The 20,836-nt window shown below is 40.6% G+C and overlaps 1 protein-coding gene across 2 annotated transcripts in view; it reads right to left on the bottom strand.

The window, feature by feature from the left end:
- Positions 1–9,445: 9,445 nt before the first annotated feature.
- TBK1 (TANK binding kinase 1) overlaps positions 9,446–20,836 on the bottom strand; it is a 43,755-nt gene continuing 32,364 nt past the window's right edge. For both annotated transcript variants that reach the window (XM_025191416.1, XM_006035274.3), the window contains exons 14-21: positions 20,440–20,561; positions 19,330–19,406; positions 18,944–18,983; positions 16,080–16,181; positions 15,892–15,988; positions 14,405–14,511; positions 13,912–13,983; positions 9,446–12,492 (exon numbers count right to left, since the gene is read on the bottom strand). In XM_025191416.1, coding sequence (XP_025047201.1) covers positions 12,441–12,492; positions 13,912–13,983; positions 14,405–14,511; positions 15,892–15,988; positions 16,080–16,181; positions 18,944–18,983; positions 19,330–19,406; positions 20,440–20,561 — 669 coding nt within the window. In that variant the 3' untranslated portion in view covers positions 9,446–12,440. The remainder of the gene's footprint in view (positions 12,493–13,911; positions 13,984–14,404; positions 14,512–15,891; positions 15,989–16,079; positions 16,182–18,943; positions 18,984–19,329; positions 19,407–20,439; positions 20,562–20,836) is intronic.

Raw genomic sequence — 20,836 nt, 5'->3', positions numbered from 1 at the left:
AGCAGGAAAGGTCACTTTTTAAAGTGATTTCATTTCAGAATGCAGAGAAAATAAAACTAGAAGCTAGGACTGGAGACTGGAGAGCAGGTGTTGAGAGATCCTGTAACATGATTTGACACACAAGATTAAACTCAGTGGATGATAAATCACCTTGCCTGTGGGCTTGGGTTGACTATATGCCAAAGTTAGTAGACTTCTTGGAAGCTTGCATGGAAAGCAACAATGGAAATCAGGTCAGCGATACAAAAAATGGAATCTATTGTGTTAACCATGAAGTTTATATTCTGTCAACTGGAGATGATAATTCCTGTCATCATTCATCCCAATTTGGTTAGTTAAGAAAAGAGTAATTTGAACTTTAATAAGCGTAAAGTATATACACTAAGAATCTGTAAAAAAAACTTTTCTGAAGGATGCATCTGGATTTAGTGTTTACACTCTGCTTATACTTCAGTTTGAAAAATGTAAACCTTGTACATTTTCTTTCCACAGACAGAAGAATGTTTCCTGCCCCTTCTTTTTTGCTTTAGTCTTAAAACATGTTAGGTAGCACATAACTGGAACTGGAATATGAACGATAAATACATTCTGAGGTGATGCAGAGCCTATTTTTCATCACAGCCCTTTCTTTTCTTCCTAAGGCCTCTCCACATGCTCTGAGACTGTTGTGCCTAAGATTCTATTCATGCTCTGCTCTCTTGAGACATTATTGGGATAAATTAAAAAGGTATTCATCAGTGTTCAAAACAGACTAGGAAAAAGTGAATTTCCATCAGTCCATAACTCCACCCAGAGAAATTGTTATTACTTTCTTCCTGATACTCAACATACTAACCTTTGCTTAAATATGTTGACAGATAAGTCCATCAATATCACTAGAATCTCAGTTCCTTGCAAACACCACTGAACCACTGTCAGAATGGATCGCTGGAGGTAGCGAAGTCTAGTGGATAGAGTACTGGCCAAGAACTTGGGAGAGTTGGTTTCTAGCTCTGGCTCAGCCACTAACATCCTGGACAAGTCACTTCACCTCTTGATGCCTTTACCTTAACAGTCCCTGCTCCAAAGAATTCCCTAGAGCAGGGTCCATCTCACTGCACGCATACACACTGCCTAACGGGGCCTCTATCTTGGACGGGGTTTCTAGGAGCCAGTGTAATACAAAATAACAATAGTTTCCTCAATACTTCACAAATTTCCTCCTCTCTTACTACTTGGCCACTTGTGCAAGTGGCCAATTCTGTAAGCCCTTTGGGATGCAAATTTTGCTTCAACAACTTCTAGACGCTAATGTAACGTACATAACAAATAACAACACTGCTCTTGCTAAAAAGGAATAGGGGTTCCCACTTCGGACTTTGTGGCACTTATGTATGCAGCAGTTTATTTGGTGGTATTTAAACTAATGACAAGAAGCCAGATTTCATTTTCACCTTCAAGTAAGAGGCCAGTTGACTAAGCACAGACAAGATCAGTCATTTTTGTATTTGAGAGAAGAAATCAGCACTTCACAACTAAAGTAGTTCCTCTTCTGCCCCAGCATCAAGCTGTGTTTGGAGGTAGTACAAAGCAGGAACAGTAGCTCCCACCATTTATCATTCTTCCTGCACAGCACAGGGCGCTCTCAAGCATTTTCCCTCTCCCCTGTTTGCCCAATGGAGGGTCCATTCATAACCTGTCTGTAGTCCTGCCTCGTCAGACTTATCACACACAGAAACACGGAGCTCAAAATTGCTCCCTGAGGCCAACCTACTTGCCCACTCATGCTGACCATATAAAACTTCAGGGGGCAAAAAACTCTAGGTGGACAGTGTCTAAATTAGTGTCCTTCAATCATTACTGCATTCATTTGTGGGCTAAACAAGTAGGATTTAAAAAGTACTAAATAAATGTTCAGTAATGTCACAGAGTGACGTTTCCACCCCCGCCCCAGGAGGGAGGAGGGTTGCTTGCTCAGGACCACCACGGCCATGGCTGATCTCAGAGTGTCCCCCAAAGGCAGTCCAGGTGTGCCATTAGAGCAGAGGGGATGTCCTGGCTCCTTCCCACTCTGAGACTCTGGCCTTTAGGTCCCTCACTCTCCCTGGTTGTCCGTGGCCCGGCCTCAAGGAGCTAGCATCCAATTCCACTCCTGGATGGGGACTTTACTTCTTGCTGGGCAGAACAAGGGCAACCCAAAGTGCTAAGCTGCAAAGGAGACAGCTCTGCTTCAATCAAGGCAGAGGCCCCCCAGTCAGAGGGTCTCTGTCTCCTGCAAAGATTTCAGCAGTTCCTCTGCCCCCCATACAGCCCACACATCCCAGAGCACCCCCAAAGACTGTTCTGCTGTTCCCTTGGGCATTTGCTCAGCTTCCGAGTCCCAAAGCTGCTGCACTGCTTTGGCTTCACGCTGTCCTCCCTACTACATCCTGGGACCTTCTGGTCAACCTCTTGGCTCTGGCCAAGCTCTCCATCTATCAGATGAGGAAGGAGGCTCTGTTTGGGGGAAACATGGGCAAGTGTGGGTCTATTTTCTACACACTCCTGCATGCGTGCGTCTGCAGGTAGTTTCACTGGGGTGGCATCCGCAGGCTCCTTGTGTGTGTTTGAGTGGCAGTGGCTGCTAGCCTGTGTTCTTGCCTTGGTGTCTCCCCTTAGAAATCTTGTTATTAATTTTTGACCTTCACTACCACTCCTGTTTTTCATTTGTTATTCTAAAGGTTCATTTGCTATGCATTTAGGAGTCTCCCTGTAATTGAGGAAGGCTTATCATTTCCTGATCATGAGCTTAGGCCTACCGGCCTTTCTGCATAGCAAATAGGCCACACTCCTTCCTCAGCCTGCCCCTGCCAGGACCTAACAGTCTCCTGGTTCATCCACACTTCTATTCTCATGCTTATTTCTCTCTCTCCCCTGGACAACTCCTGGATGTTACCTGCTATTTAAGTCTCTGGAGACAGATCTGTCTTCTATAATCCAAGATAAGACAGCAACTGTCCTAATAACCTGGTTAGTTCACTGTCTCTATAACCTGGTTATAGAGGGACACTGAAGTATACAACATTATAACAACATGAATTGTATGGTCAGAAACATTAAAATAAACCCTGCAGCCCATCAGAGAGACCATTAAAGATACATTTTACATAGCCTGGTTTTTGAGACTAGGGAAGATCAAATCCTTACTCTATGCCTTACATGTCTGTCATTGACTCATAAGTTGTCTGCAAATGCAGGCTGGTGAAATACTGGAAAAGGCACCATGCTCTCTAACACTTGCCGTTTACCTTGCACCAGAGGCCCCAATCAAGACTGAGAGCCTAGTGCGTTAAATATTATACAAACACACATGAAGACATATTCTGTCCCTGAAACCCTCTGCAAAGGCCTCTGCTCACCCTCACACACTCCAGGGGGCAACGTACCTCAAAACACACCTAACATCTTCGTTTTTCTATCTCTGCATTATGTGTACTTCTGCCACAGGCTATTAGCATCCCAAAGGTGTCATGTCAAAATCAAAGATATGAAAGTGGCTTATAAAAGGGATAAGGGGAAAAAATTGGACTTCCAACAGTTTTCCAACTTCTTACCCACCTGCCAAAGAGATGGGCAGGATTTTGGCATAGGATGCCAACAAATACCCACTGTTAATCTTAGACACGTACCAATTGACAAGAGGACCCTGAGGACTGCATGACCAGCAACTACTGCTTGGTGGTGCAGCCAATGGATTTCAAAATCTTAGCTATCTGGCAGTAACATACTTATCAAATACATCAGGGCAAGGTGCTGCATATGTCAACTAGTGACCTGTTTCATCCATAAGGACCTGTCAGGAATTTGACAATGGCATCAGCAACCCAAAGAGAGACAGATCATGGGATGCTGAGAGGGAATTTCAGTGTGACCCCCCTCCCCAGTGTGGCACTTATTGACTTCCAGTTACCTCTTGTTAGACACCTAGCCATGCAGCCTGGGACCATTCCCACAATATGCAATGCTGAGCAACAATGCAAAGGAGTGTGGGATACTCTTGTACATGCCAAGCACATGCTTCAAAGGAAAACCTCCCTCACCCCATTGTGAAAGCAATGACTTCTAGTGTAGTAAAACCAGAGTATTACCTCTGGACACAGCTACTGCATGCCTGTTTATATGAAGTAGTTAGATTGCTTTCAAGAAAAATCCTCTCACACAAACAAGCCCTTAGAAGTTCACAAAGGCCCATTATAGCCAAGAAGAGATACCACCATGGAAAAAGAGCTCCTCTAACCAAGACTAGAAGGAAAAAGATTAATAAGGGGATGGAAGACACTGGACAAGGAAAAGGAGGAAGAAGAGAAGTACATGAGGGAATGAGGGAAATGATGGGTCCATTACAATTTTAAAACTTCCACTATCCCTGTAATGGCCTGCTTTTGAAGAGCCTGTCAGAAAAAATGACTAAGTGGCAACTTTCTTTCTCTACTGCATTTTGGGAAAATTGCTGAGTAACAATTTTGGATACACAAACCTGGGATTTCACTGTGGAAGGTTGATACCATAAGGCAACAGTCCTTAGAAACAAAGCTAAGCGTCACTTGCTAGTCTAATTCATAGGCTGTCTTCAGGTGCAAATCCAGGATCTGGAAAAAAGGTGTGCAGGAGCAGCTACCAGTCCTACAGGCCCCTAGCCTCCTCCTCCTCCCACCCACTAGTGTGGACAGACCATGCTACTGGAGCTTCTGGGGACTTTTTTTTTTTATCAGAATCCCCCCTCTTCCCCTTGGTGCTCAAAGGCACACTCTCTTCCCTGCCTGCCCCTGCTGCTTACCCTGCTGTCCCAGGGGAGAGGGAAGCTGCTCCTGCCTGCTCCAGCTGGGCTCAGCTGGAACCACTGAGAGCAGCAGTGGTGATGGCTGCAAGGGTTCCCTCTCCCTGGGCCTGCTTCCACTCAGGGGACTGGGCGGGGGGGAACCTATTCTATAGAATAAAATGTTAGGCGGCCTCTTGGACCCTTGAATGGCTTGGGTAATTCAGATAGTAATAGCATGGCACCTTCGGGTGCCAGGAGCCCCTCCCAGGGGTGCCCTAACATGGGTGATCCACAGCTTGTGGAGGCAGATTGTAAAACAGCTGTGGCTGGAGCCCACGCCCTTCCTGGTTCTCCCAGAAACAGTGGCATGCAGTGTTGGCAGGACTATCCTGTGCCCCACTGTGGGATCAGACTGGAAAAGGCTGTGGTAAGAGGACGTGCTCTGGCTCCAGACTTCAGCAATGGGGAGGGGTCGGACTGGGCTGTGGGGCAGCTGTTCGTGCTGCTCCGCATGCATCCCTCCCCGGAGCCAGGCTAGGCTGGAACAGCACTTTACACCGCTCAGGCAGAGTCAGACTGAACTGAAGCAGCTTTTTGATTGCCTGGCTGGAGGATCTGGGGGACACCCAAGGCAGTAAGACCCCCTCCTTTCCACCCCCACCCCAGGGACGCAGGGGAACTTTGCTAAGGGCGCAAAAATATAGTTGCACCTCTGCTCCTGCCTGCTTTAGGTTTGTCACAAAACCCTAATACAGGCAGAGCAGAGCAGAGCAGATGGCAGCACCCTAGTTGAGAAGCACCGAGGTAAGTGGAGGCAGCCACCCTTCTGCCACTGTGTGCACCCCAGGTCTTTACTTTGCTGTGCACAGCACACACACCCTGGCTCCTTTCCTGGTGGCTGGAGTCCCTGCCACATGTGCACCATGGGCATCCCAGCTCCCTGCCATGCTATGCCACCCCAACCCTAAAGTAGGGGCAGAAAACAGAAGCTGGAGGAGGAAGGGGGAGTCTAAAGACCCCAACTGCTGCTGCAGCAGGAGCAATGGGAGGAGAAGCAGCTGGACAGGAGCCTGCAGGCCACATGCTAACCCCTCTGTGGGCTGCACACCAGCTGAACAGCCATATTTTGGGGCAAGCGTAGTACCTGAAATTATTTTTTCAATTAATTATGAAAACTTAGACTTCATATTGATCATATAAAAACATCTGATACTTAATGCTAGAAAAATTGGTTGCAGTAGTGAATGCATTTGACTAGACTGAATCTGGATAGTTGTGTAAAGGATCAGCTATGGTTTGAAAACTGGGGTTTTGAATCCGGTAAGCAAAATTATACTGCAAAAAGTAAAACCAGTTTCAGAGCAGCAGATCTTCTCCCAGTGTTCACAAACAAAAGCATGTTTGCAGAGTACCAGTTTTCTCCCTAGTGCTTTTAATACATGAACCCACCTTTGTATATTTGAGCACCTGCACTTAAAAAAAAACAAGTAATCAAACACAAAAATAATACAGAAGATAAGAGACTGAGCAAAATTAGTTTGAATCATTAAGAACATGGTGACACCTGCTTTTAACTTAAAACCAGATAAAGACAGGTAGCTTTCTTCACCCAGACTAGAAATTAAAAAAACAAACAGAAAAAACCTTGTCATTGTGGAATTAATATTTCTATAATGGTCGAAAACTAGAGGAACCTAGGGAACAAATCCAGAGGGTACAGCAGTCTGGTTGTACCTCCTTTTCATTGCTGCTGCTGCTGTCCTCAGCTGACCCAGGTGCAGAGGTCTGCGCCCTAGAGCCACTCCTGCCCTGCTCCAGCTGCAGGAAGCAGCTGAATGGGGCACCATGCTCTGCCAGGAATAGGAACAGTGCAGTTCCCGGCCCAGGCAGGGAGCAGCCACCAGACGGAGGAACCTATGTACTACTCCTACTGTCCCTGATTGAGTGTGGCACCCTGCACAGCTGCTCCCCACAGCCCCAGGCCTGGCTCAGCCAGGGACAGTGTCAGCAGCCCTTTCATGCACCTGCTTCCTGCACTGCTCCCCCGTCCCCTGCCAGCCTAGAGGCCATGCTATATCTCCCATGGTCTGAGGGGCAGTGTGCTGCACCCACTTTAGGAAATCCTAGATCCACCCATGGATGAAACATGGTGTTTTTCTCTTTAACATTTATATATGAAAAATTATTATCAATGAATAACCATGAGTAGCAACAGAAAGTGCCTCACACCTGCACTGGGGATAGGGGTTGCTCAGTGCAGAAATAACTAATGGGAGCTTGACAGTGGGCTGTAGCTGCCTATGCCAGACTGGTCAGTGCTACCAGGTGGGGCTTATTTCCCTTGGCTTAGCCCCTTTAACCCATCTTCAAAACCTTTAAAAAGCGGAGTAAAAACCTCACCCCCACTTCCCTTCCCCTGCAAAATTCACTCCCTGTGCAGAGGGAGCAGAGAGGAGCTGCCCTCTGATGTAGGAGAGAAAATGCGGTCTCTATAATTTGACAGCTTGTTATCAAGCTATATAGATTTCCTGTGTGATCAGCTCCCTTAACCTGTCCATACCTGACCCCCTTGCTGTAAGCTAAAGCAAACCCTTTACTCCCTCCACAGAGTTCAGCAGTAGCATGCAAGGTCTAAGTAGCACAGAAATGAAGCCAGGGCAGTGTGAATAAGACTAGAAATACCACAGTGCTTAGTTTCCAGCACCATGGGAGCTCCCTGTTCTAGACTAGCAAACAAGTATGTTTTAGAGTTAAGGCTGCAGTAGGACACGCACACATCCTTAAATGTCACCTAACCATAGGCACCAAGACCATGAGCACCCTGGGACTCAAGCACCCACCAAAAAATATTAGTGTGTGCTCAGCACCCATAAGCCATGTCAGGGGAGCTGGGTTGAAGTAACATGATGCCTCTTCTGGGTATGCACAGGGCTCAGCACAGGAATGCAGAAAACCCCACAACCACTTGCAAAAACTAAAGTCAGCACCTATGTACCTAACCCAGGTCCACCAAACTTGCTGGGTCTGAGATGGGAAGAGAAAGCTGAAGTTGGCACTGAGAGTGCTGCAAGCTGCGTGAAGGCAGAAAGGAATGCACAAGTCTTTCCCCTTTATGTGTTTATGCCTTTGAAACAGGGTTTCCTGAAGTCCCATTCCCAAAAGCAGCCCTGGGTTGCTGGACTGCATTCAGGTGCTCACTGGCCACGCTTTGAGGACTCCTGGTTTTACTGGTAAAAAAGTACTAGTGGGCCAAGGGCTGCATCAAAGTGGGTCACAGGACACATTTGGCACACAGGCCACGCAATGGGAACCCTTACTGTAAAGTTTAGGATGGATGCCATAACGTCAACTGTCACTACCATTTACTCATAGTTGTTTGTATACAGCTGTAGCCTAGCTTAGTGGATACGTTCCCCAAAGGAAGGAAAAAAGAAACTGAATCTGCCTAGGTATCACAGAGAAAAAGCTATGTCAAAGCAGTGTCCAACTACTCAGTTTATTTGGAGGGTGTCAGAGTGTGATATGACCACGTCACAAAAAGATAAACATAGATGGCTGCTTTGTTTAACAGCAATGATGCAACTTGCCATCCCTGAAGGCATCTGTGCAATGCCTTCAGAGATACCAAATACTCCACAGCCTCCTACAAGGGTGCCAGTCTGCACCTGCCAACTTTACACAACAGCTTTACTTATTGCTATTTACCTGCTAATATGAAGCATACCTCTCTATTTAAAAAAATAAGCCAGTAAGGGGCATTTGTATATGCTACCATTTTGGCTAACACCAGGGATGGAAAGGTTGACAAAAAGAATGAAAAAGCCTTTATAGTTTGTGCTGAAGAGCCAGGTTGTCAGTTTTGCAGACATCCTCTGTGGCTTGACACCTGAGACAACACACAAAACTTCTATTGATCAGTGGGGTATACAGGTAAAACATGTGACAATTAATTTAAGTGTTAGAAGATGTACTTTGGGATTCATAGTTTAAATACAAAATGTTTTTGTTTGTTTGTTGAAGTGGTCTGTCCATAGCATAAGCATATAACCACACTTCCTTCATAGTGTCCAGCAGTGGGGTTTGAACACCTTGACTTTCAAATCAGTAACTTACAGCTGTAGGTCAATGAGTAAAAGCCTAATGGCCATAATTCTTCTAGAACAAGTAGTAAAGAATTTGACTTATATATTTACAGTAGCTGTAAACCTACATCCTAGCCAGTAGTAGACTTCAGAATTGGATCAATTCTGGCTCTAAATTTACCCAAAGCAGTTTTGTCTAGCTCCAGTTTGTTTCCTGTTTTGTCTTCACTTTCTTTTAAGGCTCCATTTATGGTTAAAGAGGTTTAAGGTGGCACACCTCCTGATTTTTATAATCTTTACAATAGCATTACAATCTATTTTTAATGAATTCCTACGTGTAGCTATGGGGACCTTTAACATCTATTGTGCTATTGTGTTAGCACTGATTTAGCTCTATTTGTGGCACTTCCTGCAGAGAAAATGCATAGGCAGTTTTAGCACTCTGTAACTCTGCTGGCATCTAGCCTATGCTTGCATTTGTACTATTGTACAGGATAGAAACCAGCTTTTCTGTGTTTGGATAGCAACCAGAGTAATTTGAGTGCCAATGCAATCTAAATAATGTTTTAACATTTATAATCTTCATCCCTTTAATTCCCTGGATTTAGAGAAGGTAACAAATGTTTTCTTGTGAAAAGTAAGAAGCCAATATAGTTTTAAGTAAAAAAAAAAAAAGACAAGAAGGCGTAAATTATTAAAACACATCATGGAAATATAGCGACGTATTCATCTAAACAGTAATTCACTCATGCATTTTTACAACTAATATGTAGACAGGCTTGTTAAATTAATGGATTATAGTAGTGCATTACAGTAGAACCCCAAAACAGTAAATCAGTTTCAGATGGAAAAACGACATTATTTTTCATTGCCTATTTTTTTAAACCAAGCCTACAATACCTCATAGAATGATGGATAGTATCAGGACACTTGGTAAGAACACAACCAGTTGCATGGTACAGAATTATGCATCAAGGCCAATAAGATTTTTCATAAAAAGCAATCATCTTACTGATTGTTTACTACAGTTGACTAAAAGTCTATTGGTGATAGTGTAACAAGATACATTTCCCACAATGATTTTTAACAAGCCTATATACATTACTGATGTGCTCACAAAACTAAAACCAGCAGTATTTTAAAATTAACATGTTATAAAGCAACATGATACAAAACAGCAACATTTTCATTCTTGTGACAGTAGTAAGCCAGTGTATACTGTGGTATACAAAATAGATGCTTACAACAATTAACCTTCCACCATTCAACCTGCTTCAGTGTAAGCAAACAAGATGTCTGTAGCCGACTCCTTGTTTCTTTCATTAAAAAAACTAGATACTCCAACCAGCAAATCAATTTATTTTGCAAAATTAAGATTCCTTAAAATAATTAACGTTAGGCATTAGAGAAAATTGCAGGAATTCTAATATACATGTATGTGCAATTTAAGGACCCAATTCTCTAACACAGAGGACATAAGCAGGTAAACTAGACAGACAAACACAGGCTCAGGCTTCTTTCTGCCTGGAGGAACTCCTACCCCACTGCCCAGGCCCTCTGCAAGGAGGTAAGCACTCAAATATACAGACATTTCTCTTTAATTGGGTGCTGTTCAATTCACAAAAGATATGGAGGGGTGACTCAATAAGACTGAGAATCACTGCTCTAACATCTCTGTGCATAAAATTTTCAATGGGATTGCTGGCATGAGTAAAATCATTCGCACGTAGATAACAGTGAAGTAAACATTTTGAATGCCATGACAAACCCAGAACCCCCGCCCCGACCCCCACCCCTTAATTTTTATGCAACAACAAGGCTGCCATTTTGCACAGTAATTTTCCCCAAAAAATTCACAAACGAAGATGCATCATTCCTCCTACAGATGTTTAAATGATTTTTCATTAGTTCAGCTAACATTTCAAGTTGGTAAGGAGCAAGTAGTCAGAAGGAAATCCAAGACCATCATTCAAAATGGGAACCTAGTATCAAAGACAGTAAAGCAATGTATATCCCTTACTTTAATATTAGAGCAACTAACCATAAATAAAAACTTGAGAAGCTATTATTTTAAGTATAAAATGAAAATATTTAGTTATATTTTGAAGTTTTTATTCCTGTTCTGCACTAGAAACAGAAAGGGAAACAGCAAATTGAGTTTTATACACAGCTGTTTAGTTGGCTGTTTTTTATTATTACAAAAAACCCTAAATAACCTGGGATCCATCTAAAAGAGGGGCCGCATACTACCACATGTCCAATTTTAACAATTAGGAATGGCTGCAAATGGAAAAGTAATACAGATTTACTACAGAACCTCTTTCCACTATACATTCTTCTAGACAAGATAGGATATTTGTTTCAATGTTAATTTTATACATTTCAAAGCAGATTATTTCATGCTTTGTTTGGGTTGAGCTGTGTAGTTTGAAGTTGAGAAAAACCATTAACTGGAGTTAGGCTGGGTGAAATTACTGGTTTTGCTTCCACTAATGTTTGTATTTAATAGCTGCTTCTGACTGCAAGTTTTTTAAGTGACAAAAGCTAAAAGGTAGAAGAAGCCACAGACATTCATCTTTTTACTGCCAAGTTTAGCAAACTGGCCATAAAATAAGCAACATCATCTTTCTTTGGTAGGTTTGGTCCCTTTCTGAGAATTAAATTAATAAATTATTTTTCTAATAATAAAACTACTGAGTCTGGCTTATGACTTCCAACAATGAACAACCATCATGCTGAGGCCCCTTGTCTTCTCTTTACTCTCATGGTGACCCTCTAAATAGGAGGCTGAGAAAAGCCATTTTAATAAAACCTTATCTTTAACAAGAATATTTCACTCACAGTAAGAACCAAGCCTCCAGATGAATTCTGAGGCTGCTGTGCTCTACAAAATGAGTCAAGCGTTCTTTTAAATATTTAAAGTTTTGTACTTTGATCCGGAATTTGCAAGTCAGAACACCTACCCTTCTATAAGCCGACTGTATTAGCTTAGAATATAGTCATACAATAACTACAGAGAATATGGTGCCAAATATGGAGCGGAATAAGAATGTAATTTAAAAAATTATTTGTATATGTTCTCTCACATGTAAGCATACTGATAGCTTTCAAGGGGATGAGGAAGAAATGCATCTCTCTCTCTCTCTCTCTCCTGTATTCATAGCTCCTGTTCATACTGAATTACAGAAGCAAGGCAAGGCAAAATGGTCTTCAAATTTCACAGATGATGAGCAGTGTCCTCAACTACATACTGAAGTAATACTCATCAAGATGCAAGAAGGGTCAACATTCACAGCAAATAAATGACAATTTATCAATGCATTTGCCATTAACCTTTGCTAGAGTTCTTTGAACAAGCATGTTCCCCAGGGTAATTTAAACATGAAGAGCCATTCCATTTTAACATTAACAAAAAAGATATCATTTTTATATTTACAGTATAATACATATTTACACAATTTGTTAAATACTAGAATTACAGAAGACACAAGTAGGTACAGAATTGTTTTCTGCACTTAAATGCCCCAGACAGCATTTTTTTCTCCAAAAACCTAACAAGTCTTTTTAGGCTTCTTTGAAGGCTAGATACAGTCTACATTCCGAAGGCCACCATCCATAGTCAAAGCACCAAACCTAAAGTGAAAGAAACAATTTATTCTTAACTCATTCAAATGTGTTCAATATACAATCAATTAACATTTACCCAAGTATAAAAAGGAAATATTTTCTTTCCAATTTCATTTGAGTGTAATGTAATTGTGTTGCTTCCCTTGCATATAATCTCAAGAAACATTTATTTCTTAAATATAATTCTTGTATGTACAGAGAAATCATGTGAGAAGTTAAGTATAAGGGTACATTCCTTCTGTATAGAGCTACCATTGATAGTTTTGCTTGATTGCTAATATCCAAGTAAACCAGAGTAGTTTGGGATTTTGTACTTCTCTGGGCAAAATTAGTGAAAGACCACAGAATAACCCCGAGTGTAACAAGTGCCATCAATTAAAGCACTTTAAAATACTCTTGTAAAAAGCAAGACAAACTTTCTTGGTCATGCTTCAGTAGAGGAGAAGCTACAACTGAAGAATAACTATTACAAATTCAAATAAAATCTGGACAGTCACACTAGCTGAATGGTAAACAACAATTAATTACTATGACTAATTTATCAGTGGTTTTAACGTTATGAGGCGTAGTGTCTCAAGATACAGTACACACTGATTTTTTATATTTATAATAAAAACAAAAATGTTGAGTACGAATTGTACTCATTGTGATTATGTAAAATTTCTTACTACAAAAATTCAGTGCTCCCTATACATAAATTATGCATAGAGAAAAATAATCAGTTAAAGGTTAGACTTTGTACTATTACATGCACTTCTGCTTTGCACTCACTGCCAAAGTTTTGCAAAACAGAACAGTTCACTGTCTTGCTAACCCAGGAAAAGCTGAAGAAAATGTAATAGTTAGCTCAAGCCAGTTAATGCTTGCAAACTATCAGGAGCAGATTCTATTATGAGTCGGTGTATATAAACATTTGGAAATGACGAATTATGCTTTAATAGATGACAGTGTAGTTAATGTGCTTTGTACAAAAATAAACAGGACTCTGGTGGGGATTCAATGCACAAAGTAAGAAGACCACAGCAATGAGTTAGCCCAGTGACTGATTAACCAGATTTCACTGTAAAATTATACCTAAAGGATAGTTGAAATGTAAAAATCTAGAGAGAGACTTGTTAATCTCTTCAGGAAGTACAGCTTCAGTCTAGCACTACCCACCCTGAGCAACAGTTACTTCCATCAGCTGGCTCCAAATTATTTTACGACTTATGGTATGTCAAAATCAGAATTTGACTTCCATAGTACTACAACAAATAGCACTTTTGTTTAAAGCATGAAATGCATCTCAGAACAGCAATTTAGGAATGGGCAATTGCTACTGCAGTTCAGAAAGTCTATAGTATATCTTTTGTTCATTTCCTCGCTCACTGGATCCACCAACAATATCAAATTAGTTCGTCCCTTAAAGTGGATATATCTACTTGCCTTTCTAAAATGTGATTATTCTCAGCTAATTCTTTAACAACACCCTCCATCTCTTCTTTCAATTTCTTCATGCTATAAAACAAAAAACAGAAGGAAGCTTTTTTATTATTACAGGGAATGATTATCCATTGTAGTCACTGCCAATTTTAATATTACGATAGACAATAGTGAAAGCACTTGAATGGAAATAGTTTCTTCAGTATAATAAAATATTCTAATGCTCCCCAAACACTACCATGATTCCTTACAATAAAGTTTTGACAACTTGCCATTGTGTGAAAAAAAGATGAGAAAACATTATGTTGGCAACTGAGAAAAAAAAACAACAGAAGAGGAAAATGGAAATGGTGAAGAGTATATTGCTTTCATCTCCCTGTTTCTACAAGCAAATCATTTAGCATTACAAGTCTGCTTCTGTAACTGACAAAATTCCTGAGCTTAATTTAGGAGTTTACAGAAGATGCAGGAAAGATACTGATGCAGAAATTCTTACCCAAGAGTCATTTCCACTAATGTGTTTGAACTTGGATAAACTTGATTCATGGTAGGTTTCATTCCAGCAGAAGCAGCAAACATTTTTTGTGGCAGAGTGTCCTGTAACTGTAACCAGAAAGTAAGTTATGCAGCCTGTGTAAGATCATGGATCAGCAAGCTGCTGCATGCTACTCAACACTCGCAACAAAATCTTTCATTTAAATTTTCTGGTGGTGTCTACAAATGCTGTGAAAATGGTTGGGCGCAGGTGTGCTGCGACTGTGGCTTATCATGCTGATGAGCAGTGGCTCAGTGGTTCTGAGTACTGGAAACAGGAGGATCAATTCCTGTTTGCTGCATTTATCGGTTGGCTATTATCTTGTACTTTGACTGTAAGCTCTTTGAGGGAGGATCTTTCTCCCTGTTGTATGTTTGTTGAGAGTCTAGTAAATGGAGCCCTGACCCATGGGCTGGGACTCTGTAAACTACTCTAACTAGAATACAATAAATTCAATATTGACACTGTTCCACTCAGACTTCTGCTTGGGACTTTCAGCAGCAGATCCCACACCTTCTTTTCATTTTACATTTTGTTTTAAATAAATCTTTATACTACATGTAAATACATACACTATTATGTCCTGAGCTTTGTTTTGTATTTGTGCATAATATATAATGAAGCATAATAAATACAATTTAAGCATCTGATATATCTTTAAGGAATATATTGCAGAAGAAAGCAGAATATGTCCTTTTGTGCTTCAATATTCCTCAGTAACCTGGTTGTTAAATGATTCCAGTGGGTGTAAATAGATAGACACCCCAAATGGTCACTGAACCAACGTTAAAAATTCTTGCCTTTTGGAAGAGATGTGAATTGTTGCCTCCAATTTTATAGGGCTTTTAAAGAGTGGTTTTGCTTAAGAGTGACAGTAAAAATGACACCACAGGGTTCCTAGACTGCGACACAGGAACCCTGGTACATTTCCCAGCTTTGCCAGAAACTGTATGACACCTTGGGCATGTCACAATCTTCCTGTGCCTCAAGTTCCCCCACTCTTGACCCTGGCTGTAAAATGGACATAATGTTTCTCCACCTTGTTGTATTAAGGTAAGATAAATGTGTTAATATTTAAGGTGCTCAGATACTACTGCGATAGAAGCCACAAAGAACAGATCAATGTTTCTCAATGCTCTTATATCAAATGCTCCGATTTAAATGCTCAGATTTATATGCTTAGATTGAAATTAAAAAAAAAAAACCTTTGTAAATTTATCCTGGGCTCAGAATCAGACTGGTTTAGATCCAGTCTGCGCATCACTACCAGCAATAAAACTTCTGCAGATCAAATTATCGTATTTCTGCAGCTTTACTGCTTTCAGTAGCTTTACGCAAGTTTAAATGGAATGTAATAAGAAGTGGGGTCAATGCTGTTGAGGATGCACAACAGAGAATAAAATCCTTTGCTCAGTCTAAATACTGGACACAATTTATGAAAATTATACCTCATTTATATAGTCCTGGTATTTGGATATCTCTTCGTCAGTGTCATAACACTGGTTGGTAAGAGTCAGTAACTGTTTCCGTAAATGAAGCATTTTTCTGGAAACAAAAATAAATTTTCTTTTAAAAAGGCAACCATAAAACCATGGTGCTGTCAACACCGTTGAACTTTACAGAATTAATCTCTTGCCTCATCCAATCCTCAGCCTTGTCCAGAAATGTATCATACTTGCTGACACATTCATCTTTGAACAGAGATATGGCTTTTGTGGCATGCAAATACAGCTTCTGCCTGTAATACAGAAATAGTCAAAAGAACATTGTTATACCACTGCCAGTACCTCATTTCACAAACTAACTTTTTAAAGCTTTGAGGGACACATGAAATATATGTAGAGTCAAAACTGAGGGGAGAGGGATAGCATTTTTCCAAGTTATTTTTGTATTAATGTAACATGCAAGAATTTAGTATGCTGCATGAACTACAGGTTATACTACAAAAACAATGTCACAGAAGATAAAATGTACTATTTGAAGCAATGTCTAACTACTGCAACTAAATTGTTCAGTGATATTCTTTACATTTAAAATAAATTTGAATAAAGCAAATGACTGAATAGATTCAAACAGAAGGGGTAGAGTTTATTAGTATTTTTATCAGTATTTAGACCATACCTAGGAGAACCAGTCACAGAAGAGGACTGCATTGTCCAAGGTGGGGTACACATACTCTCATGCCCCAAAGAGCTTACTTTATGAAACAAAAGAACACACAGATACAGGCAGAGTTGGGAGGGAAAAACAGCAGAAAACAATGAGATAATACCAGTCAGCATGATAAGCAATGGTCTCATACACCAGCTGTTTAACCATGTATGTTGGGAGGTGGGAAACACACAGGTACAGGTATATAGTACAGAACATGGAATCACAGAGTGTGAAATTTTGAAAGACTGAGACCACATGGAAGCTTTCAGGGTTTTGCAAACTAAAGTCTTGCATGATTTATAGTTACTAATCAACTAGTAATATATGTATAATCAGAATATACGGTTTCTCATTAAGCCCACACCTGTCATTCATTTGGAAAGCAATCAAAACAAATACTGCTCACTTATTGATTCAGTGATAAAAAGCTACATGGAAAATCAGGGGAGCAGACAGCCCAGGGTACAATTGTACTGTAAATAGGAAGATGAGAGTTCTCAGGCCAGCAGGCTCAAAATCAATGCAGAGGCATAAGTGAGTACTTCATGCCACCCTTCAGCGATTTTCTCAGGGTACATGGAGTAAAATGGAATATGATCATGATCCAAAAAGGACTTGGAATTTTCCCAAGGACAGAGTCATAGAAGAAAAAAAAAAATCTGTATTCAAAGCATGAATATGAACTATGTTAGGAGCAACTAACCTGCTAGTGCAAAGATTTCTTTACTAGATGCACAGGCTTAATCTACTTCAGGTGTTTTTCATACATTTATTTAAGTTTCTATTAGTGGTAAAGCTCTAGGGAAACCTAACACAGACAAGTCACCAGCATCCGTTTTTTAACGTTGCCATAGGATTTTATTTATTTATATAGGCTGCTGACAGCCATGGCAGGGGAGGAAGGCGAGAAGAGTTAAACACGCTCTACCAGAAGCAGCAGCACGTTAGTTTGACCCAGCGCTGCAACAGCTATACAGGAAGCCCTTGCTATTTGCAGGTTCGGCATTCGCGGTTTCAAATATTCACGAATGCCAAACCCGCATCTTAAATACACTTAAAGGAACTACTCGGCAGCTTTGCGCTTGCCACTGCCGCCGCGCTCCCAATGCCGCCAGCGCAGCCATTCCCCCCGCAGTCGCTGGGGGCACTGCGTTCATGAATGCAGACAGTGCCTTATTCACAGATTTCACCATTCGCGGGGGATACGAGAACGTAACCCCCACAAATGTCAAGGGTCTCCTGCACAGATCATTCATTCCTGCCTGTGGCAGGGGGTCAGGCTAGATGATCTGTTCAGGTCCCTCCTGACCCTAGCTACTATGAAACTATGAATCAGTGCCTGATCTATAAAGATGTTGTGCAAGCCAGGTCCAACTAAACACTTCTGGCCACGTGCTAGGCTCAGTTCAGGGTTACATGGAGTTTAAAGTAAAGCGTCATTTTGTTTTGTTTTTTTACATCTGTAAGAAGCCATAACCCCTATTATATATTCATTTCACTTATTAGAAAGCTATGCCACAGCCTCATTCACCTAATAGTTATAATTTCCAATATAAAATGTATTCACATTTGTTATTCTGCCAACATTATTCATTTATCTTGAATAGCTCCTCTCCCTTCTTAGTGTCTACCTTACTTAGAGCTGCTCTTGGGCAGTTAAACGACACTGTAGTTAGAAATACTTGTGCTCCATATACTTTAGGATTCCACCATTAATCCCATGAGTAGTGCTGCACTGGTGGCAGTAACAGCAAGTGATTTTAGGGAAAACTCTGTAAACTCCACTTAAAGGTAGCAAGTTAGAGGGATGAGGAATTACATTAATGCCTACTTTATGCACATGGACTTTTCTGAAGAATAAATTAACACACTGATTTAGTCAACTAACCTAGCTCTTATAAGTAACCAGAAGCTACTTCTGACTTAAACATAATAAAGTTCTCATAAGCATTGAATTTCCTTTTTCTCCTGCAAATAGCAGGCACACTTATACAACTTTGAAGTTCCTCTAACAAAGTCCATATCATATTCCCAGCAACCTTGCCTGGAGGTAACATCGTCTACATTCACAGGCATACTAATAAAACTACTCTAGTCACAAGCAGCAGCAAATTCTAATAATAAATGTAGTGTATAAATGTGTTATATGTTGTCTATAATAAATAAGTTATGGTACTTGACAGAAGTTAAAAAAATAAAACAACAACAAAAAACCCCACAGATGCAGTCCTGTCCAAGTTTACAACATGGATCAAATGGGGACCAGAAGAAAAGGTAAATAGGAAAAATATGCCAGCAACCTGAAAGCATGAGTGAATTTCTAGAAGCAATCTAAAACTCACTTACTTGTCAAATTTGTGGATTTGTTCCTCATTATAAGGAAGTCCTAAAAATCAGAGAAGATTATAGATATTATTCTTCTAGTAGTCATCATCCCCAATAAACTACAAAAAATCCACAGCCATCATCAGTGGTATGGATTTCCCTCTCCTATGGAAAGCATACACGTGTAATTACTTTTAGTACAGCTGCTTCAATTTATAAAAAACAAGTTTATACTTTATTTATGCTCTCAGGTGGTTCCCCTAATTGCTATACTGCAAAACAAGCTCACTGTTGCCCACCTCTCCCCATTGCTGAAAAGACTATCAAAACAGACTGAGAGCTGACTTGTTTTTTATACTCTTAATCATTTCCTGATTTATTTTTAGCATAAATTGAAAGTTACTTACTACGTTCTGCTTTGTCTTTTTTGAATTGATAATAAATATCAGTGATAGAACTCAGCAATACTTGCAGTTTCTCCGGACTAGAAGAAAAAAAGGTTAAATTAAAATTAATTTTACATAGGACTGGAAGGTTTATGATTTACCAAGTCCAGTCCTCTTCATTCACAGGCAATCATTTACTCAAGGAATCTACATCTACAAGGCGCAATACCAGAAACACAAAGAACATCCTACAAACCTGCCATAGTTTAAAAAAAATAATAAATCAGGGGAAATGGACACTGCCAATACCCTGCCATTGCAATAATAGGGAGGTTGTTGGTTAACATATGCTTGGAATATCCCAGGAAGAAGGCTATGGCCCATGTTACACAGGAAGGCAAAACACACCCTATACAACATTCCCAATTTGAAAATTTGCTTCTTAACCCCAAATCTGACAACCAATATGATCCTGAGGAAAAAGCAAAACCCTTCAGTCAGGAACCTGAGTTTACCAAATACCAGCAGGAGGATCAGTGCGCTCCAGGCAAAATGACTTCTGTTGATGATAGTCTTTTGTAGAGTTTAGATTATGGTTTGTATGAGATAGTTTGAATAGGGATGATGTGGCCTCAGGCAGGGGGTTGGACTACAGGATCTCTAGATGTTTCTTTCAGCCCTAGTTCTCTATGATTCTATGAAAAAAAATCCAGCCTTCATTGTGGGCAATGTCCCAGTGCTTCACAGAAAGGTAACAACAAAAAAAATTGCTAGAAGTGCAATATGGGGAGGGGGAATTGCTTGCTGGCCCTGGAAGAAAGCCAGTAAGAGCTCTCAAGTAGGAGATTACCAGACACGTAACATATTACCAGAGTTACCTGAAAACCCCACAGATCTGAGACTGCAAATACAGATTACAAATACTACACAGATTACTGAGCAAGAATTTAATGCCCTGATTCCATAACCTCCATAAACTTCAGTTCGTCTTAACTCTTGCTCATAATTCTGTTTGTGTATGTGTTTCTGTAACATATGTATATTTATTTATTCATAAGGATATTACAAGTGTAGCTCAGTATAGGAAACAGAATACACTCAAATAATGACTATAATAAAGTTGTCACTTACTTCCTGTCTCTTGGATGTGTGCCTTCCTGATTTGCCCAGGTATCAACCAGCAACCCACCAGGAGAGAGTTTGCCTTTGATATCCTGAAGACTGGTCTCTATTGTTCCCTGAGAGCTGGAAAGCTACAAAAGAAGAACACATTCAACTACTACCATTGCCACAAATCAAAAATTACCTCAGAGTAAACTGGATCTTATATATTATTACTGAATAAGGTTTTAACCCTTTCACTACATGTTTTAACCCTTAGCTACTTAGCCAAAAGCTGAAACTGCAGATGCTGGTGAAGGCTGGCCTCCATGGGCAGATCCAAGATTTTGAAGAGTAAAAAAAAAACTAAACAGTCTGCAGGGCTATGAAATAGAAGAGAGATCAGGAGTAACTAACAGACAGCCAA

Source organism: Alligator sinensis, unplaced genomic scaffold (assembly GCF_000455745.1).
Source record: "Alligator sinensis unplaced genomic scaffold, ASM45574v1 scaffold713_1, whole genome shotgun sequence".
Lineage (NCBI taxonomy): Eukaryota > Metazoa > Chordata > Crocodylia > Alligatoridae > Alligator > Alligator sinensis.
The sequence above is the reverse complement of the archived record's forward strand: the minus strand, read 5'-3'. Positions and strand labels throughout refer to the sequence as shown.